Raw genomic sequence first — 22,491 nt, forward strand, 5'->3', positions numbered from 1 at the left:
TCCTAGAAAGGATGGGGGTGGATGAGGAGGCATATCGTCAGAAGCTACGATAAACCAAACTCCGCAGTGGGGAAACTCTGAGGCAACTGTACTATCGAGTACATGATTTAACTGAAAAAATGGTTAAAACCAGCCAATTGCACCATACCTGAAATCATGGACAAAGTGAAGTTAGAGCGATTTGTGGATGCACTTCCAAGCAATATGCAACAATGGGTCCGACAACACCATCGACCCACTCTCACAAGCAATAGACATTGCCACCACATTCCAAAAAGCAGGTGGAGCCAGGATAAGTCCTGTGGAAGGAGGAAACAAACCTACTTCCTAGACCCACGAATTTGGGAGATATAAAGCCAACCAAGGTGGATACCAGAGGTACGACATGGCCCACCACCAGCAGACAACCCCAGTGTTATGATTGTGGGGAGTGGGGCCATATCGCCCGGTTTTGCCCAAGGAAGAACAAACCAGAACTTATGGAGATTGGTTGTATGCAGAACTGGGAGTTTAGAATGAGAAGAGAGCCCTATACAGTGGATGTTCGAGTGGACGGTGTAGTGGAAGCGAGCAAACCACCATCAGACCATAAGTAAGTGTCTTGGGGAAAAAAAAGGAAGCAAAATATTTCGGTAAAATGTGTGCATGGGGATCTAAAAACCTACCCTTCCAAAGAAGTAAACATAGAGGTTAACGGGGTTCACACACCAATGGAGGTAGCCATAATGCTGCATATACCTGCTCCTGTGTTAATAGGGACTGACCTGCCCAACTTTGAGGGCTGTGTTAGAGAAAAGGAATGGTTAAGAAGGGCTCCTGTCTCAGAAACTGACATTGAAGGGAATAGTGGGAGAACACCAAGGAAAACCAGAAGAGAGGTGAGGGAAGAGAAACTGAGATGGTTGGAAAGTTTCAGTGGACTTGTAGATTGGATTACTGAAGATAAAAGAGTCTCTTTTAGAAGCGAAACACTAACTGACCCATCATAAAGGAATGTCCTCGAGCAAGCAATGAAAGACCCAGAAGGTACAAGCAGTTATCCGAGGTTCAAAGTACAGCGGGGACTTCTATATCGGGTTACAAAAAAGCAACTTCTGGTACCTCCGAGTTTCAGAAAGTCTATACCGGCGATGGCTCATGATGACCAGACGGGCAGTCACATGGCCAGAGAGAAAACCCTAGAAAAAATCTTAAAGCGGTTTTACTGGCCAGGGGTCTATAGGGAAGCTGCAAAGTACTGTGATGAATGCCCCACATGCCAAAAATCAAACCCAAACAAACCAAGACGTGCCCCATTAGTTCCTATGCCATTAATCAAAGAACCATTTTTTTAGGATTGGCATGGATATAGTAGGTCCACTGGAACCCAGTAGTCACGGATACCAATATCTATTAGTAGTGGTGGACTACGCTACAAGATATCCAGAAGCTTTTCCTATGAGAGGAACAAGTACCATCCAAGTATGCAACCAATTGATTCCATTCTTTGCCAGGGTAGGAATACCATTAGAAATAGTAACGGATCAAGGTCGAAATTTTGCATCAGGACTGAGGAGAAGATTAGGTCAACAGCTTCAAATAAAGCAAATCCGTACATCTATCTATCATCCACAAACCGATGGTTTAGTCGAGCGCTATAACAAGACCATTAAGCTAATGCTTAAGAAGGTAAAGGCACCTACCGGAAAGAATTGGGACAGAGCAGTACCTTGTGTCCTAATGGTATTAAGGGATACCCCACAATCTTCAACCGGTTTCTCACCCTTTGAATTGTTGTTTGGTCACCAACCGAAAACAATACTGGATATCGCCAAAGAAGAGTGGGAAGGTCAAGAAGATCCTACCACCCTAACTGACTATGTGATCGAACTTCAGGATAATCTAACTAGGATGAGGGAGCTGGCACAAACCAACCTGGGAAGATCCCAGTTGACCCAAGAAAAATATTATAATCGGAAAACCAGAGTTCGACAGTTTAAAATAAGTGACCAGGTGCTAGTATTATTGCCCACAAGCCAGAACAAAATGTTGGCCCAATGGAGGGGGCCATATAAAATAAAGGCAATATTAGGACCAGTAAATTACAAATTACTTGGTGGATCAACCCGATCGGAAGGAAAAAACACAATTACCACGTAAACTTCCTGAAGGAATGGAAGACCAAGGACAAAGTCATACAGGTAGTCACACGAACGACCCAGGAACCTGCATTCAATTCAGTTCAGTGGGGAAAACAGCTCAAACCAGAAGAGAAAAGAGAATTGAAGGAACACCTTGAGCCTTTAAGTAATGTGTTTTCCTTCTACCCAGGAAGAACACTTGGCAGAACACAAAATTGAAACAGAACAAGGACAGACCATAAGGATCCGTACTTACCGGTTGCCTGAGTCAAAAAGGAATGCAGTGCAAACAAAAGATGCTGAGGCTGGGGGTAATTGAACCATCATGTAGCCACTGGTCATCCCCTATTGTTCTGGTCCCAAAACCGGATGGGAGTATACGCTTTTGTATGGACTACAGACAATTGAATACCATCTCTACATACCAAGCTTACCCCATGCCCCGAATTGATGAACTTATTGAACAGTTAGGTACCGCTAAATACATTAGTACCATTGATCTGACAAAGGGTTATTGGCAGATTCCCTCAAGGACTGAAGATAAAATCAAAACTGCTTTTTCTACCCCTTCCGGTCTATACCAATTTACAGTACTACCATTTGGTTTACATGGAGCCCCAGCAACTTTTCAATCACTGATGAATCAGGTTCTCGCTCCTCATCATGGATACAGTGCAGCCTACCTGGATGACATAGTTGTATACAGTAAAAACTGGAAGGATCATCTGAGTCAACTATCATCCGTTATAAAATCATTGCAATCAGCAGGACTTAACATAAACCCAAAGAAAACGCTACTGGCCACCAATCAGACTCGATACCTGGGATATCTGGTCGGGGACGGGGTTATAAGACCCCAGTTGGACAAAATTGAAGCAATAGGGAAACTGCCTATGCCCAGCAATAAGAAACAGGTCAGGGCCTTTTTAGGCTTCATTGGATATTATCGGCGCTTCATACCTTTGTTTTCTTCCATTGCCAGCCCGTTGACGGATGCTCTCAAATCATCCTACAAAGGCAACCTGCTTAAAGATGAAGAAGCCTGTAAAGCCTTTACAGAACTAAAACAGATAATATCAACACAACCGGTTCTACGGTGTCTCAACTTCCAAGAAAGGTTTTTTGTGCAAACAGATGCATCAGGAATAGGAATGGGGGCCGTACTATCACAAGGTAGTGAAACTGATCTCCGGCCAGTGGCCTTTATAAGTCGTAAGCTCTTACCACATGAGGTTGTGTATTCTACCATTGAAAAAGTGTGTCTAGCTATCAAGTGGGCCACTGAGACACTCCGATATTACCCCGCTGGAAGAAAGTTTACAGATCATGCTCCACTCCAATGGTTGGCCACGCACAAGGACTCAAACCAACGAGTATTGAGATGGTTCCTGACCCTACAGGAATTTCGTTTTAAACAGTTCACCAACCAGCGGCTTTCCAATTAGTTCCTGACTACCTGTCCAGAAATCCTGACCAGCCCGATCGGCTGGATGCTTCGGGGGGGTGTATGTAACAGTCAAGAGGGTCAGTTATACCACGGAGGAACCCGAGACCCAGAGACCCACATGGTTGGGGAGTGGTGGGGTCAGGAGTCAGCTAATCCTGGAGAAAAAAAAACGGACAGGAAAATATAATGTGGAGCTCCAAGACGGGGACACGGGAGTAGGAACGTCGCGTTTATGCGAGACGGCAGAGAAGCCGACGTTCGACTCTGGCAGTCGTCATGAAGACATGGAACCTCCGGGTGGACACACTCGAGCCGTAATGCCATGCTCATGCAAAGTAGCAGCGCAGTCAACTTTCGACTCTGGCAGCAGTCAAAGGACCGCGAGCCGTGAGAGGCGGGGCTGCCACAGCATGGAAAGTCGCAGTTGTTCAACAGCCCACATAAGTGCCGCGGAATATAAAAGAACAGCTTCGTGACACAATAACAATACAGCCCAAAAGCACGCGTCTCACAGAGACACACACAGTCCCGTCCAGGGAGAACTTAAGCACTTACCTGGGTAGAGGAGACTGGGACAGGGAGCAGATGGAGGTCAAGGACGAAGACAAGTTGCAATGCATCAAGGGAGAAAGGGGCGGGGCTTGGGCGAGTTTATATAGACTAGAGGAGGAAGTGAACACTGATTGGCCTGTTAAATTCTGGCTATATAAAGACAACACTGGAAGGCAAGAGTGTGTTCATTCTTGGTTTTGCTGCAGATCGAACCAGACAGAACATCCGGAGCTAATGAAGGCTGGTGGGCGTAGGAGGAGAAGTCTTGCCAGAAGTCCTTACCCCATTCCCAGCAAGGAACAGAGAAGAAACCCAGCATAAACACAAAGGACATTTGAGAAATAATTCTGCGTGAAGCTAATTTACTCCTTACTATTTTTTTTTAGTCTGAATAAAGACCCATTTTTATTTCTCTCAACACTGCCTGACTGTCTCATTGTTACAGTTCCCTTATGCGTGTTTGGCCCCTTCGCAGGCTCTTTTGCCTCTGTCTTCTAACTTCTCACACTTGTACTCTCTTTATTTAGTGTAACACTCTTCTGTAGCAGATATTTGCTTTACCATAGAATTAGGGTTCTTGCTCACATTGTCTGTCAGAATGCTCAAGTGTTTGTTCAATTCTCCATATGCTTTCGTTTTACCCAGAGTGCAGCTGACATACAGTTTGATATTCAATAGGTTTGTTTAACTTTAAATGTTTGTTCGGCATTCAATATTTCGTGCTTTTACTCAGCTCGTACTTTCCATTCAGTTCAATATAACAGTTTCATTCAACCGCAACTTCCATTCAGTTCGGTATTCAATATAGTTTGTATTCATTTAGAATTGTAGCCCGTTACTTTCTAGCGGTCTTCTGGGAGCGCTCTGGTCTTTGTGTCCTCTGACACTCACCGGCTCTTCGCGTCTCCTCAGCAGCGGTTCCTACTGCTCACGTTCACCTTCTCTGTAGCCGGGAAACAGACCGCGCCTGGGATGTGTGTACTCTCTGGGCACTTCTCTGCACACAGCGGCATCCCAACTGGATGCGGACTGTGTCCATTCTGCTTCTCAGCTGTTTGGCAACTCCAGCTACCCGCCTTCTGAGGGCTCCTGACCCTGCAACCACCACACGACTCGCTCGCTCCGGTTCCTCTGCTGGGATTGTTGCCGGCATTCAGACCTCTTGGTCTTGTTCCACCGCAGCAGTTCTCCTCCTCCTGCTTGCCTGGTCTCCTCCTTTTATACACCACAGCCCTACTAAGGGGCCTCAGGTGAGGGTCGTTGGCTTGTCTTGCCTGACTGTAATGAACCCAATCAATGAGACATCTCTGACCTTCAGTATTGGATGACTGCATGCCCCTCTTCGTCCCAGTACTAGAGTGGTGTTGTCATAGGAAGTGTGTATTATTCCTAGTTGCTTTGTCATCTTCTCAGTACTTGGTTGGTTCTTACAGGGAACAATAGGGCATGACTGGAAATAGCCCATGAAGGCTGAGGGAAGGGAGGGTAAGTCAGTGTTAGGAACTTGGGTCCTTCCTTTCATCTATCTTCCCCTCTACCTGTGGTGTTTCCCAGGGGTCTAACCTCTCGCCCTGGCTTTTCAACCAATACCTGGCAACTCTCGCCCACTACATTGCCACTTTCTGCTCATATTTCCAGTGCTACGCTGACCGCACTCAACTCATTTTCAGGCTGCCCTCTGCCACCTCCTCTCCCTCTCTCTTCTCTGAGTGCCTAACTGACATTCAAGATTGATGTGCCGCCAATGATCTTTGTCTGAATGCCAGCAAGACGGAGATCCTCCTCATCGGCACACCTTCACCTTCCTTTCTCCTCACTCTCTGGCCGGCCTCCCTTGGCCCCCCCCCCCTCATACCCCCACTTGCGAGGCCAAGAACCTCAGGGTCATCTTTGACTCCACCCTTTCCTTCTCCGCCCACATCTCTGAGGTCTCTAAAAAGTCAAATTTCTGACTGCACCTCCTCAGAGGTACTCTGCCTTTCCTCTCCTTCCCCCAGAAGCTAATGGTATCCCAAGCTCTGGTTCTCTCTAGCTTGGACTAGTGTAACAGCCTCTTTCTAAATCTACCTGGGATCGTATCTCTCCAGCTCTGAAATCTCTCCATTGGCTCCCAGTGGATGCAAGGATTAAATTCAAAACCCTCTGCATTGTCCACAAGGCTTTCTGGGGCCTGGGTCCAAAATACCTTCAGCTATCCCTCCGCAAATACCTCCCCTCTCGAGCTCTTCGCTCCTCTACCTCCAACTCCCTCAGGGTCAGTCATTTTCAAAGAAACGAGCTGGGGGTAGATCTCTGTCTTCGGCTGGGGCCTCCCTCTGGAATAGACTCCCTGCCACTCTAAAACTTGAGAACCATCTCCGGTTCCGGAAGCACCTCAAGACCTTCCTCTTTTCTTCTGCCTTCTCTCCCCTTCTCCCCTGCTGATCTGTTATCTCTTGCACTGTGCACCTGGCCACCCGCTGTCCTCCGGGTCCATGTACCTGCTCACCCTGCCACCCTCCCGCACTGCCTCCGGGCCACCTCTTGCACTGGGGTCTGTCTCTGTACCCATACATCCCCCCCCCTTTTTCTTCCTGCACTTATCAGACCTACCCTGTCTGCTGCCTTAAACCTAGCACTTGCAAAGTGCTGGCTGCACTAAAACTGTTTGTTGCCTTTATTATTTATTTATTGTTATTTATCTGTTTCTCCTCTGCTTGGCACTTTCCACTTCTCCCCCCTTCAATGTACTTTTCCCCTCCCCCTCTCCCATGCACTTGCACGTTCTCAATGTCACTGGGCCTGGTAAGATCGCTGTTTTGTTCTCCCCTGTTTCCATCCCTTGCCTTGTCGCGCTCTGAAACTCTTGTGTAGGAGCACGATAGAAATAAAATATCACCTCAAAGGAGGGATACCATATCTCGCCATCCGGCCCTCTCTCCCTAATCCCGAAGGACCCTCCACACAGGTGATCCTTCCTCGCTTGTCTGCCCCGAAAGTCGGGATCCAAAAGCGATGGCCCTTGCCTGGCCACCTGAGAAGAACATCCCTGGGGAGTGGTTGTTAGAGTGCCTTCAATTTTCTCACAGTGGGTATAGAAGACACTGGATCCACTCTTGAGTGTACATGTAGGTTTTATTATCCTAATATTCCGGACACACATAAGGTAAGTCCAAGGTAGGTTAAGACAGTTACCCAGATAGCATTTAAGAGACCACTGGCCACTCACACCCTGCCAGCCTAGCACTCCCTTTCACAGACACCTAGTACATCATATTATTACACCTCTCCCTCCATTATACCACAACACATTCAAAATAGAAATAAAACAGACCAAATCACAGCACACCTCCATATGACACACCACTCTGCGCAATGTCAGTGTGCATCCACAGCCTTTACAATCTAGGATAATATGGCCAGCATGTGAACCTACAAACCATATCCTACCATATCTACATCACAATACAATGTCCCACACCACAACTCACAAGGGGCCACCAAATGAGTACAGTGGAGGGACTTGCACATCAGAAAAAACAAGGTATTTGCAGAATGTATGCAATAATCCATAAAACCATGACACACGCCAGAACATATAGGTCCAGAATAAAGCACTACCACAATATGGTGCCAGTAACCAAGAAATCACTAACACCACACTCGCTTCAGAAATACATTAAATTAATCCATGCAACAAGCACATAGAGCATGCCATTGCATCCAAAAGTAAACCACCCTTAATGACAATCCATACAACAAAACGAACCGCGTTTACAACCACAAACCTGAAAATAAACAGGCACCAAACATGCTGTCTGTGATACATGTGGCATACAGCTGTACACAAACCAATTAAACCAGACATCAACCACTGTCGGTGTTACATGTGGCAGAGAGCTGCACCCCCACCAATAAAATCAGACATCAACCGCTGTCTGTGATGTGAGACATACAGCTGCACCCAAACCAAACCAATGAAAACAGACATCATGTCAACTGCTACCATCCAAATCACTCAATATGTCAATCACATTGGGCAGACACCCAAGACATGACTCCTCAGCTATGGTGGTATATAAAACACAAGCAGTTCCAGCTAGTTTATGGTGCGGAATTGTGGGGTCATATGCCAATTGTTTCTATACAGTCAACAGAGAATACATCTTTGAAACATTGTTTACTGCTCCCTGTTAGTTCTCCATCGGCCCCAGTGGCTTTAGAACTGGGGTATGTAGAAATCAAATATGAGGTGATGTTGAAATCCCTGCTGTACTGGATTAAGATCTGGCCCACGGTGGAACTTGACTCCTATAGAGAGGGTAGTGAACGTCCTAGCAATGGAAAGCTCAAAATCTACACTGTGGTTAAAGCTTGAAAAGTGCCCGTTTTTGGCCCTAGATCTTGATTTTTTGTGACTTGACCCCAAGAGTATAAACCGTCAATTGATAAAAGTATTAAAGATGAAATTGTACAACTGGGTGTTAGGGACAAGACTGGATATTTGCTATGCAGGGAGACTATCGGCAAGTTATATGGTGTTTAAATCAGATATGGCTAAGGAGCCATACCTTGACTACCCAGTGGGAAGGAAAAAAAATGTTTGTTCACAAAATTCCGGTTGGGTATTCCTCTGCTTACAAACTCACATTGAGGAAAGGGGTAATTTGCATATTGTCCAGTCTGTCCCGCCCTAGTCAAAGATGAATTGCACTTTATCTTGCATTGTCCAGTGTATACAAATCTGAGATGTGAGTGGTTGAAGCTACTTTTAAGTGCACAGGTGATTGACACTAGGGGGCTCTTAACTGGGGTTGGCTTCATAAGACTTATCTCTTGGTATAAGGGCCCCAACTCTGAATATAGGTACATAGGCAACTAATAACATTCAATCAATGCATGGAATAATCTTATTTAAAAAAGGAACAATAATGCAGGTGAGTAACCGTTCATATCCAGCACCCAGAAGGACTTCAGCTAAGGTCAGTAAAAGCATGTATGTGTATCACTGTTGCAAAATTGTGTTTCAAGGGAAAGTAAAGATTAGACAAAACACAGCTTACAACTGGTAAGTAAGGAGGTAACTCTCCAAGAGAGGTTAAGGCAGTCTGTTTTCCAAATAGAAATTAGTTCACAGATGAAGTTGTGGAGGAACAAGTATTACCCAAGCCAATAGGATCAAGAAGATGGACCTTTGGGAAACCAGCAAGGCCACAGTCAAATGGAAAACTCCGGGTCTGGTGACAATCTTCAGAGAAAAGTTAAGTGACCAGTCAAATGTTCTTGTAGAAAGCACAGGAGCTCAGGGTGTGCCTACCTGTGGGTTCCCAGGCTGCAAGACCTGCACAGGGGAGTTGAGTCAACGCCAAGATGTTAAAAATAGCACTCCCAAAGCAAAGGAGCACCGAAAATAGCCTAAGGTAAGTATAACCCAGGCCCCACAGTACCTCAGTACCTGGAGAGTGAAGTTGAAAATGTAGCTGGTCACCTTCTGGATGCAGTAATGGAGACCCGGATTCCTGCTCCTTGGTTGTGGTGACGAAAGGGGGGGACCTTCGGTGGGCTTCTGCAGCAGCACTCGAGAGAAGGGGTCGCCAGCAAAGGATTCAGCCCACTCCAGCGGCTGTTTGGGGTATTGATGCCTTTTTTCTTAGTGCCAAGAAGAAACAAAATATCGCTGGTTGGATTCCCTTTGATTACTCGGTCCTGAACTCTGGCGAGGGGACATTTGGTGAAGAATTCCTGCTTCTGGAGGTCCACACAGATGCCTGCAAAGTTTCAGAGAGATTTGTTGATTGCAAGACGATGCACTCGCAAATGGTCCCGGTACCCTGGGTATTGGTGTTCTGCAGCCCAGGAAAGTTACAGCATGCCCAAATGGAAGAAGGTCTTGAGGCTAGTTGGTCCCACCAGCCTAAGGGAGGAAGTCGTCCTTGGCGGAGCTTCCCTGTCGAGATGAAAAAGGGTTGGGACAGCTACAGGGCTTCACCAGTACTTCTGTGGTTGTTGGAGGTGCTGCTGCCGTCTCGGCGTGTCTTCTGCTTCGGATTTCTAGTTCCAGTGGATTACTCTTCAGCAGTTTCCAGGATCGGAGTATTTATCAGAAACTACAGCACAACTTCTGCAATCTCTCCGGAGTGTGGCTTGGGTAGCCATGGAGTAGGCTGGGTTTCTGCTTTGCTCTGTGATCCGAAGATGATCCTAGGATGCTAGTGCTTCCATACTGCAGGCTACTACAGGATAAAAGGCATTATGGACGTGGGAATATGGCAGGAAAAAGATGCTCCCAACCGCGACTCACTCAGCTCATATGAAAGCTTGTTTTGACACTTGTTGCACGGACCGCACGCGGCCAGTCGGCAACAAAATGGCGGCCTGGAAGAACAAAGATTTGTGCAGATTGCCGGAGCGCATCCAGTATGAACTGCAGATGGGGCTATGTCCCAAATAGGAATATAACTCATAACAGCCGACTCCAACAGGTAGTCGAATGGGGTAGTAAGACTGAAGGCGAAATGGCGATTGTGTCCTTGGACGCGGTAAAAGCTTTCGATTCGGTCAGGTGGCCATGGCTGCTGGCGGCCCTGGAGGGGTACGGAATGGGGCCCGGTTAAATAAGGTGGGCGAAGATGCTATATAGTGAGCCGCGAGCCAGAGTTAGAACCGGATCAGTGATATCCGAGAGGTGGCAATTTAGTAGAGGCACCAGACAGGGGTGCCCATGGTCCCCGATGCTTTACATACTATCCCTGGAGCCCCTAGCAATATACCTCAGACAACAATATGATACAATAGGTATCGGGGTGGGCGTGGGAGAGAACGACACCTGATCTCCTTATATGCAGATGATTTGTTGCTGTACTTGAGGTACCCGGAAGAAAATCTCCAGTACATCCTGGAGGTGATGGAGGTATGCCTGGCTGTCTGGGATAGCGGTGAATCCTCAAAAATCTAGTATTTTTCCGTTGGGCAGCTGTAAGGGAACCCCTGTGAAACGGTTACCGGTGTTACGAATACCATGGGCGGTTAGTTCTTTCCGGCACCTTGGGATAGAAGTGTACCACACGGTAGAAGAGGAACATAGGCACAACACCGAGGTAGCTATTGTGAAAATCGAGAAGTGTATGAAATTCTGGGTGAAGTTGCCCCTAGCAATGATGGGAAGAGGTGCAATGCTGAAGATGGTGGTCCTACCTAGGCTCCTGCATTATTTTAGTAATATTCCATACATGATACCCAAGAGGTTCTTTGCAAAACTGAACAGTATGTGTAGGGATTTCCTGTGGCATGGTACCTGGAACAGAGTGGCGCTATGGAAGCTGCAGAACTTTTATGAAAAAGGGGGGATAAAACTGCCTAATTTTGAGGTGTATTATGTCGCGAGCCAGCTGCAATATGTGGCCAAATGGCTCTCAGATGAAGCGACCCCTGAATTTAGGTTGTTTGAACATGATTGCGCCCCATTTCACTTAAGAGAGATGATCTGGCTGCCCAAGTCAAAAATGAGAGAGCGCCCTAGGATGATGATGCTTGGGTGGAAGATGTGGCGTCGGCATGCCGGATGATGGAGAACCCATTCCCATGCTCCCCGCAGGTACCACTGGTTGCACTGGCAGGGGAAGATGAGCAGCTGAGGGTGATAATCAGGACCCACTGGGAATCGGTGGGGCTGGTAACATTAGGGGACATCTGGCAAGAGGGAACCATTAAGGATTTTGAAGTGCTTGGGGAGGAAACGGGGTTACATACGGGCCAGTATATTACATATCATAGAATGGTGCAGAGAATCCCGAAAACATGGCCTGAAACAGTATTGTCAGAAGAACCAGATGCTATCATGGGGGCAATATATGATATATCGGAAGGGGGGCATGAGATCTCTAAGCGGTATGAGATGGTGATGACTAAGGTTGGAAAGGATTTGACACAATTGAGACTAGACTGGGAAGCGTAAGTAGGAGCCCAGATAGAGGATGGGATGTGGGAACGTGCCCTGATGTACCACAACGTGTCAAGGAATGCGAGACTGAAACAAATACAACTGTATATAACGCACAGAGCATACATGACTCCTCTGAGGATATCCAGGTTTGAAAATGCTGGACGACAAGCATGTCCCAAATGTGACGAGGAAAAGGCTGACATGACACACATGTTTTGGTCATGCCCAGTAATTGAGCGTTTCTGGGGTGAAGTGGCACAGAAACTAGCGGAAAAGGGGGTCACGATCATCATAGATACAGCCTGGGCCTGCTTGCTGGGGGGGGTTCCCCAGATCACAGAAACTAAAGCATGTTGGTAAACTGAAAGATCTAGCATATGTGCTTGCAAAACGAAGGATTGCCATAGGATGGAAGACGTGTCACAGGCCACGGGTGGAGGTGTGGTGGAAAGAGTTGCAGAAATGGGCGGAGGCAGAAACAATGGTATTGCAAGAGGCAAGCAATGCAGGGGGTGGGGGAGGGAGGAGGCAGGAACCCTGATGGCATGGAAATCATTAATAGCAGAATTGTTTGGCGCAATACAAGATCTGACAGAATCCACGGGAAGCGAGACCCCACCACGTGCAGCAGATACAGAATGTGAGAAATAAATAGGCTCTTAAGGGGGGTGGGATGGGGGGAGCAATGACCAAGATTAAGTAGTGAACAATTGAACTGTTGTAAAATGCACTGCGTGTTTGGTTTGTATTGTTTGGTTTGAATAAACAATCAATCAAGACAGCCGCCCCCCCCTCCTCCCCCATTGAGACTGGGCTCCTTTCAAGCAAGATGAAAGACAAAGCGCAGCAGAGTTTGACTCCTCCCTTGCTTCCTGCCTTCTCAGACACTCTGGAGTCTCGGCAGCAAATACAAAGGATTCCTGCCGAAAAGAAAAATTTCCACTGAGGTTGTTCCTGGCTGGAACGGCAGGGAAGACGCCAGAAATTACAAGCAAACAAGAAATGGCGAAAAAGGGGGCCCACCATTTTAGAAAAAGGTTAGTCCTTCTGTGCATTACCGATGCTGAGTTTTCAGCCTGCCAGTAAAAATGACTAAATGTCAGAAAGTTAAAACGCTGCCACCAGCCAATCAAGTAAACTCACAATTGTACCAAAATGTTAATATAAGTAAGAAAGGGGATACATTGTATCACCAAGCACTCCACATAAGGTGTGGTGTGCTGGCTCACTACATAAAATGTAAAGGGGCGGGATGAAAATCCCTCTTTACCACTTGGAAACTGTACTTCACCCAAGTATAGGAAAGAGACATTAACAGGGAAGCCCAAAAGGAGCAACCCAGCCTAAGCCGAAAAGTTATATGAAACTAGATCTCCAACCATACACTATGGAGAGACATAAAAAGGTTACCCGTAAAAAGAGTAAAAGACTAGGTGAGAGGGGAAAAAGATTTCCCATAACCTCGGGACAAGGCAAAATAGTCACCAAGTCCAAGCAAAATGTTCTGGGGTTGACCCAGGTCAGGAAGATCTATCATAAATATGAAAATCTTACCTACCACTCGTCCCTCCCAGACTAAGGGACAGGAGGATCTCATCCTTGCCTGGATGGATCTCTTGTCGCAGTCGGTTAAACCTATCGCGGAGTCCATCAGAAATCTTGTAACTCTTTTCAGACCCCCCAGCTTATAGCGATTTTGCGATTTGCAATAAATCGCAAAATCAGCTGTTTGTCGCTATACCCCCTAAATGTATGTTAATGGGTGCGAAAATCTACACATCAGAAATTCCACGCTAGGCTGCCTGGAGAGCTAGTGTTTAACAACTGCTTGTCATGTTTAGTGTCTGCCCGTCTTTCTTCATTTGAAATGCAGTGCTACTTCATGTATTCCGACAGGCAGCTCTACACAACCCTTTGATTTGAAAGGTTAATCTGCCACATGAAGGTCTCTGGCACCTTCACAACATTTTAGGAATACTCTACCCTGAAACATGCATTTAGTCATCTTGAAAAAGACACTCATAAATTGTTTACACAAATGAAACAAGTGAAAGCTTCTTTCGGATCAGAGTGTGTTTATGGGGAAAGCTCCTGCCATATTGCTCAAATTACACACTTTACATCCTCCTCACCCCACCGTCCCCTTATGCCTCCATCCCGAGAGCAACCCCTTCCCAAGCATACCCATCCAATTCCCAACAATGTCTTTGCTCCTTCCTCTCTGAGCTACTCCCAAAGCCCTCTCTTCACTCCCTTTTACTTACCCATGTCTCTTTTCCCTGATCACCCGTATCTATTTCCCAACTGTCCCTACTCCACTTGCTTCCCCTTCAACTTTGTGTCACCCTTTCACCGTAACGCCCTCTTGCAAATTTGAACGCCCATCTGTCTTCTATCCCATGTTTATTTTGACTCCCTTGTGTCTCTTGCATCATGTACACTTACACACACAGTAGTCTCACATTGGCGCAGCATACACACGCACTCCCCCTTGCACTCACAATCTCTCACAGCCTTGCATGCATGTTCACCAACTCACATCTTTGCACGTACCATTTCACTGTCACAATCACACACACCCTCATTCTAGTACTTCACCCTGGCCCCCAAAGCCAGAACTAGCCCCATAATCACCATCACCCAGGACCTCAGCGGCAGCACCAGCAACAAAACCACCATACAGGGCCCAGTGCAACACACACCACCACCCAGGGCCTTACATGCACCACCACACCCACCAATCATGCCCACCTTGGCAGTGCCGCCACCACAAACCATGCCTTCAGCAGCAACAACAACCTAACTAACATCGTACCACACTCACCAATTTTTCTGTCCAAGGAAACATCACTTGCACCAACACTGTCACCCATGCCCTGGGTGCTAGTTCCACCAACACCACCATCTTGTTCTACAGAGGCAGCACCAGCCCCACAACCAACACCACCACCAGATGCCTTGCTGGTAACTGCAGCCAACACCATCACTTATGGCCCACAGCAGCATCACTAGCTCCACCAATGCCACCACCCTGGACCTCAGTGGCAATGCCAGCCACAGTATCAACGCCATCAGTACTCCCACTCAAGACCATGTGGAGAGTACAACCCACACCATCACACACGCCCTCTCCACTACCACCCATGGCCTCCGCAGCACCACTGGTCCACCAACCCTGAGAAGTAGAGGCAGTGCGACCCCCCTCAATCACTACCAGGCAATTGAAAATGCTGCAATAAATGCAGTTGTCTACCACAAAATGTGCTTTTTTATGCAGCAAAATTTGCTTTTTTGTGCCGCAATATCCTGGATGGTCTGTCTTTTGGAGATTAGTTGTAAAGTTCTTAGTCCTTAACAAACTATAGGGCCTGGAATGATTGACAGGCAATTTGCTCTTTTTTAAAAGAAGGTTACAGCCCCTAAACCTGCAATAGGCTTTTTAAATGGGTGCTTATAAAGAAATCCCATAGACCTAGAGGGGTCTCCATGATTCCTCACCACCTCTGGAGCAGGTTGGGTCTCAGGTATCCTGGCTGGAGTGGTTATGGCAAAGCATTGTACATTCTTCCACTTCCTCTTAGATTTTCTTTACCTTGGTTAGAGATCTCCATCCTAACATTAGGATTTACATTGGAGTCTTCAGCAGAAGATCCAACAGTCTCAAGGTGATTAGCCTTAGACTTAAGTTTTCTGGTTTTCCAACAGCTTTGAGAACTACCAGGTGTCCTTGAGGAGGCAGCACCACTGCAACAACCCTTCTGTGTTTGCATCATATTCAGGTGAGTTTTTCTGCCTTTTTATATATTATGGTACCGTTCCGGGTACTTTTTCGTGTGAAAATGTACATTTTGGAGAGTAATGGGTTAATGGCAGCACATTGTTCAACCTTACTCATTTCCCAATTTTTTTCGATGTGTGTTTGCCTAATTTTCAGTTTCATATATTAGGGTACCATTCCAGCTCATTCTGGGTACATTTTCATGTTAAAATGTAGATTTTGGGCTGTAATTGGTGCATATTGTACCTTTCTCATTCCCAAAATGTTCTCCCTCTGTGTCAGCATAATTGTCAGTTGAGTTCCACTGCCTTTTCATATATTAGTGTACCGTTCGAGTACTTTTTCGTATTAAAATGTAGGTTTTGGGCAACAATGGGTTAATGACAGCACATTGTTCAACATTTCTCATTTCCAAAATGTTCTCCCTTTGTGTTTGCATCATTTTCGGGTAGGTTTTGCTGCCTTTTTATATATTATGGTTCTGTTTCGGCTCATTCGGGGTACTTTTTCATGTTAAAATATAGATTATGGGCAGTAATGGGTTAATTACACCAAATTGTTTCACCTTTCTCATTTCACAGTGTTTTTCTTGTGTGTTTCCATCATTTTCAGCTGAGTTTTGTTGCCTTTTTTATATATTGAGGTATCATTCCGTGTAGCATGTTTCAACATCCCTTTTCTGTTACCATATTCTTTTCTACAACATGTCTGCCAAATTTGTTTCAATGAAGGACAAGCAAAAGGAGGACCTGCTTCAATTCCATACCAATAGCGTCTCGGGTCAGGATCAGGTTCTGGCTGGTCATTCCAGGCATTTTTCTGTCAAGCCTCACCTTCACTCCATGCTCTTCCTCATTCACAAGGGTCTCCAACTGGTTCCCAGGCAATCACAGGTCCCAGTCTCCATTACAAGGGTCTCCAAATGGTTCCCAGCCCATCACAGGTCCCAGTCTCCATTACAAGGGTCTCCAAATGGTCCCCAGCCCATCACAGGTCCCAGTCTCCATTACAAGGGTCTCCAAATGGTTCCCAGCCCATCACAGGTCCCAGTCTCCATTACAAGGGTCTCCAAATGGTTCCCAGCCCATCACAGGTCCCAGTCTCCATTCACAAGGGTCTCCAACTGGTTCCCAGGCCATCACAGGTTCCAGTCTCCATTACAACTGGTTCTCAGCCCATCACAGATCCCAGTCTCCATTCACAAGGGTCTTCAACTGGTTCCCAGGCCATCACAGGTCCTAGTCTCCATTACAAGGGTCTCCAACTGGTTCCCAGGCCATCACAGCTCCCAGTCTCCATTCACAAGGGTCTCCAACTGGGTCCCAGGCCATCACAGGTCCCTGTCTCCGGTTAGAAGTCTTCAATAACCACAGCTGGCACAGTGTTTATCCACTCTGTTCAGGTATTTGCCGTGGTTTGCCGGTGCATGTGCTGAGGCACATGTATTAGTGAGATGCCAACACCTTGTGTATCATGCGTCCGGATGGTCCTCCTGGTCAAACTACTGTCTTCCCCAGCGGGACTTCAACTTTTTAAACACACCCCTCACCCAAATGCTTGCGGCTTTTACACAATATGCCACATGAGTACATGGTTGTTTCAAGGCTCTGAAGAGTAAAGTTATAACAATTATCCTTCTGGGCCTTGAAGCTAATTAGGCATAACCCTCGATCGTCTCCCCTACAAAACTCCTATTTATGTATTATTCTGATTGCACCTTAATGTTAATTGTGCTTTATATTTTATTCTCATGAGCTGGTGAGGTGCTCTAATAAATGGAGTAGGCAGCCTGCTGGCTTCTCCTTAGCATTGGCCTATAAGAACAGTTGCAGACCTGCTTACGAGTATCCGTTACCTTGACAGAACTGTTCTAGATGTATAACTAGTTTTGAATATCCTCTTACATTGCAATGTGATGCCCCTCACCCCGCCAATTAACTTCAGACATTTCGGGTTCAGCCAAAATCTTAACACTGAAACCTGAAATTACTGTTAATCAAAACTGTATATAACGCACAACCCTTCCCGTTGGCATCTGGGCGCTAAAATGCAGAGGGAAAAGATTGAAAACAATTAGGCTAGCAGGTGGGTCTTCACAAGTGCTTTAAATATATTTTAAAAAATCAGAAAGCGGGGAGTGCCGTAGACGACTCAGTGGAACACCAGACCAATTCTGATTTAAGTTTGAATAAGGGGGGGTGGGGCAACATTTGCAAATACTTTGTAAGAGTTAAGTCTTCAGCTTTGCTCTACCACGCCCAGTAGAATTTCATTATTATTGACAAATCAAAAAGAGTAAAATGTCTGTTAGTTATTCTTGATGGTTAATTCTCTCTTAGTAAGATTACCAGCCATTCCCATGTCAACAGTGACACCATGAACCCAGTCCTGGACTTTCATTTCGTTACCATTGTATTTGGTGAGTCATTAGGAGTCTGATGGGTTACCAGCAGACTCGCTTTACCGTTTTCACCAGCTGATATCCCGGTATTACAAGCAGTGGAAAGGACAGCAAGTACCCATTCCATAGAATTGCTAACGGTGCCAGAGCTTCAGTAAAGGCTCTGCCGGTGGTGGCCTGAACTCCCAGCAGGTCGGGCCTGCCAGTTGTTCACTGCCGGTATCGGCAGATTCGGAGTACTCCGGTCCAGTAAAAATGCTGTAGTCGGTAGTACCGGCCGTTTTACTAGCATTTTTTCCGGACCGCACTACTCGTAATGATGGTCTTGTCAAATGAATAAATGTGACTTGTAAAAAGTAAATGCAAAGCCCAGGACAGAAGTAGGGTGACCACGTTTGACTTGGAATTGAGACCTCACACCCATATTGAGGTGGGGGTAAACTACACACGTGGCAAAGTGTTACAACTAGAGACCATATTAAGAAACTACAATGAAATATAGAATGTGGAGAATGGCAATGAAAGAACCATACCTTGATGTTCACAGGGATGGTCTATAAATAGGGAGAGATTTTGAAGAAATTAGGTCCAGTGTATTACGTATGAACTATCCCCCATGTTCACATTCAATCACCATTTGAACTCACCAGAATTAGGATGTGAAACCCCTGATGGACACAGTGAGACACTAGTTTTGCCTCAAGTAAGAAATAGGACAACACTTTTACAAATAACAACGTAAAAATACCACATCATTTTACATCTGTAGTTCAAAATAATAATAATAATCCGTTTTTATATAGCGCTACAAACCTGCATGTATGTAAGCGCTGAAATAACAGCTGATATTCTCAACATTTCCAAAAAATAAGCCCAGACCGCAAAGTTCAATAATGGTCTCCCAGCACTGAAAAGCTGGTCTAATAAGCAATAGTGGAGCTTGGAGAAAGAGAAGGGGCTGACACAGCAGCACATCAGTGAGGACATTGCATGCAGAGGTCAGTACCCTGCAATGCTGCTCAGCTCCAGAAGCAAGTGGGAAAGGGCCACATACACAGCCTGTCAAACCCCTCACCTGTCAGAGCAGATAAACAGTCATTAAAAGGCAGCAGCAGCACACGTATAGCGCAGACGTCTGTCCTGCCCATGACAATACACTCCCCATGATGCAGAGTTCATGTAGCTCGCACCTATCAATGATAGGCATCTCTTTATGAAAGTTCATATCCTCAAAAAGTAATCGGAAGATTGATGGACACAAGGAGGACATTCTATAGGAAGAACCAAGAAAATAAACTGCCTCCTGGTCTCAGAGGACGTGTTTGTGATGTGTGTTTTGCTGTTATTTTTTCAGGTTCCAGGTTTGAAGCCTGGTAAAACCACCCAAGTGGTTAACACACCTACTGCAACGCTCAATGTGCACGCTGCATGCCACGGTCCCAGCTCCTAGTGAGGCGCTGATACAGGTTTGCTTTCTACTTGTTGCCGTCTCACATCACCTGGTGAAGGCACCCCGTTTGTTAAACCATGATCCTATACTCCACTTATTTCCCCCTGTTTTTCAAGCTGGTTGGGAGCATACAGCGAGCTTATGTATGCAGGGGTGTTGCTGGGTCTGGACTATGTTAATGTCGGGGCTCGGGACTAGCTTGCCTTTTGGCTGTAGCCCCTGAGCTTCTATGTGGGGCTGTGTTACCAAAGCCAGAGTGCACACAGCAAAGGCACAATCGATAGTAAGCATGCAGGGTCTTGAAGGGGCACCGGGTATGGGATGACCCGCTTTTTAAAACTGTCCTCCACAGTTTCCCCCAAAAATATGGAGGCTGGCTTCACCACATAAAAATACACCGAACTGAATATGCCAGGGTAATTGCAGGGCATTGCTATTGCATTGTACTGAAATTAAGGCTGAAACAGGACTACAGCCTCAGAATGAGGGTCACTTGAAGGGCATGCAGAATGATAAAAAATAAAGCTGTATGAGCATAAAGTCGAAAAAAAGAAAATAGCCCCCAGAAAAGGAAGTATGTGGGAATGCTGATGTGTATTATAGCAGAACGCAACAGGAACTAATGTGTGCATCAGGATTAGGGTGGCCAACTTTTCAAAATGCTTTTGCAGGACACTTTATGCGTGGAGGCTCAAATATGGTTTGTGGTGTGCGTGCAATTTTGTACAGCGCCATTCGTTCGCACTAACCTTTGGATACTTTTGTTAACATATGACTGTTTAAATGTCCTGTTCTGCTGGCCACCTATGTATGCTGAGAGAATGTTGGTGTTTGGAATGATTGACAGCTCAGGAGAATGTTGATGAGTGTTTGTTGTTGAGCGTTCTGGTCAGAGTGAGCTGGTGTGTGTGAGGATGGCCGGTGGGTGGTTCGTCTCCTTGTATATAACTAAGAGTAACTGGAGCCTATACCTGCAAGTATATAAATATAGCTTACCTTTCTCACAAGAATGGCACTTAACACATGGTGTGAAGCTTGGCTTGCTGTTGCTCAGCTCACTAGCAAAGCCTTGTGACAGTTAAAGAGAGCAACGCAAAGCGTCGATTTCAAGGTTTGGTTGTATCCTTGATGCTCACTATTTGGACATGCAAAACAATAAAGTGCTTTAAGTCACTAATCAAATGTTTTCAACATTTTTAATAACAACGAGCTGGAAGTTTATCACAAAGAATCAACATCTTTGTTTATTACGCAACTTCTTTTATTGCATGTGATGTAAAAATGTAGAGTGGGGTTAATGAGATTATCCAGGTTGGCATTATCTTGCATTCTGGGATTTATAGTTTACCATTCAGGTTGTGAAAATTAAAGCCACAATGATATTCTTTCGGCTTAACATGTTGCTATAAGGATTTACATGCTGTGATTTAGCTTTATTATAGAAGGTATGTTATTTTTGTAAGAAAACTCTGTAAGGCATTATTACTGTAGCCATGAGATCCAATGATTTGATACAAGTTTGTGATCCAGGTCACCCCCCGTGACCCTCAATCACCACCATCCGCCTATCCCACTCCCTCTTTTTTGCTTGCAGGCAGCCAGGCAGAGTAGCACTGGTTCGGTTTTTTCACTTCCTTCTTCGCCCTTGCACTCCCCGCCTCTTGATTAGTGATTATGGGCATTAGGAATCTAATCTATATGGTAATAGTCCAAAGAACAAGCACTCTGCCTGTGAGTCCACAGATGGCAATAATGGTGGTCAGTTTCAATGGGCTTTCTTGGTGGATATGAACGCCTGAAGGACAGCACCTCCTTGTGCATCGACACATACATACCTGGGACCGTCTCTGTACATGCTGCCTGCCACGATGGGGATTGCAAACAGCAAACGCAAAGAAGGAAGACAAATACATATGAAGTGTTCCTGATTCAGGATGGTGGCGGCACAGACCACGCGGCCCACGTGGCCCAGCGGAAGCCGGCACAGACCACGTGGCCCTGAGCACGGACCACGTGTCCCAGCGGAAGCCGGGCACAGACCACGTGGCCCACACACCACGCGGCCCAGCGGAAGCCGGGCACGGACCACGTGTCCCAACGGAAGCCGGGCACAAACCACGTGGCCCTGGGCACGGACCACGTGTCCCAGCGGAAGCCGGGCACGGACCACGCGGCCTTGCGCAGGGCCTTGCAGCCCCGCCGCATGGCCACTGGGATCCAAAGCCATCCTCGCCCACCGAGAGGACACACTGCGCCACGAGCGCCGAGAAGCCTTCAACCCGCACGGCAGGCCGCCAGAGAGCGATCTTTATGAGAACACACCATGAAAAAGCGCGCAAGAGTCACCTACCACCACCACGCTGCTCAAGCATCGCCGGCCGCGGAGGAGGGGCTCTTACAACATGGCGGCTGCATGGCTGCCTATAGGCCAGGCAACCATGTGCGAGCAAGCGCTCATGGGAAGTGTAGTCCGCTGTCTGTTTATCTGCTGATTTCTCAGCATGGAAAGGATTCATGCATGTATTTTATTCAGCTTACTCACATTGAGGTGTATTTACTGCAACAGCGACGAACACCTAAGGCATACATATTGCAAAAACATGTTACAGGTTCATTCTTTCTAGCACTACCATTGTTGTTTGATCAAACAAAAATCGAAACAAGACTGTTAATTTTAAGTATGCATGTTTTCAAAACTCTTTCAAAGAAGACTCATTCCAAGATGGTGGTCTCTACTGAAATCTACCCCCTCTATTTCTCTCTCTCTCTCTCTCTCTCTTTCTCTCTCTCTCAAATGTTAAACGCACACTTGCACAGACCTC

The 22,491-nt window shown here is 46.3% G+C and overlaps 1 protein-coding gene across 1 annotated transcript in view; it reads right to left on the reverse strand.

Annotated features, from left to right (window-relative positions):
* LOC138498144 (3-galactosyl-N-acetylglucosaminide 4-alpha-L-fucosyltransferase FUT3-like) overlaps positions 1-22,056 on the reverse strand; it is a 96,416-nt gene extending 74,360 nt beyond the window's left edge. The window contains exon 1 of the mRNA XM_069622022.1: positions 22,020-22,056. Within this exon, the coding sequence (XP_069478123.1) occupies positions 22,020-22,041 (22 nt within the window). The 5' untranslated portion in view covers positions 22,042-22,056. The remainder of the gene's footprint in view (positions 1-22,019) is intronic.
* Between the last annotated feature and the right edge of the window lie 435 nt (positions 22,057-22,491).

The sequence above is a fragment of the Ambystoma mexicanum genome, chromosome 5q (genome assembly GCF_040938575.1).
Source record: "Ambystoma mexicanum isolate Mex_15411 chromosome 5q, UKY_AmexF1_1, whole genome shotgun sequence".
Taxonomy (NCBI): domain Eukaryota; kingdom Metazoa; phylum Chordata; class Amphibia; order Caudata; family Ambystomatidae; genus Ambystoma; species Ambystoma mexicanum.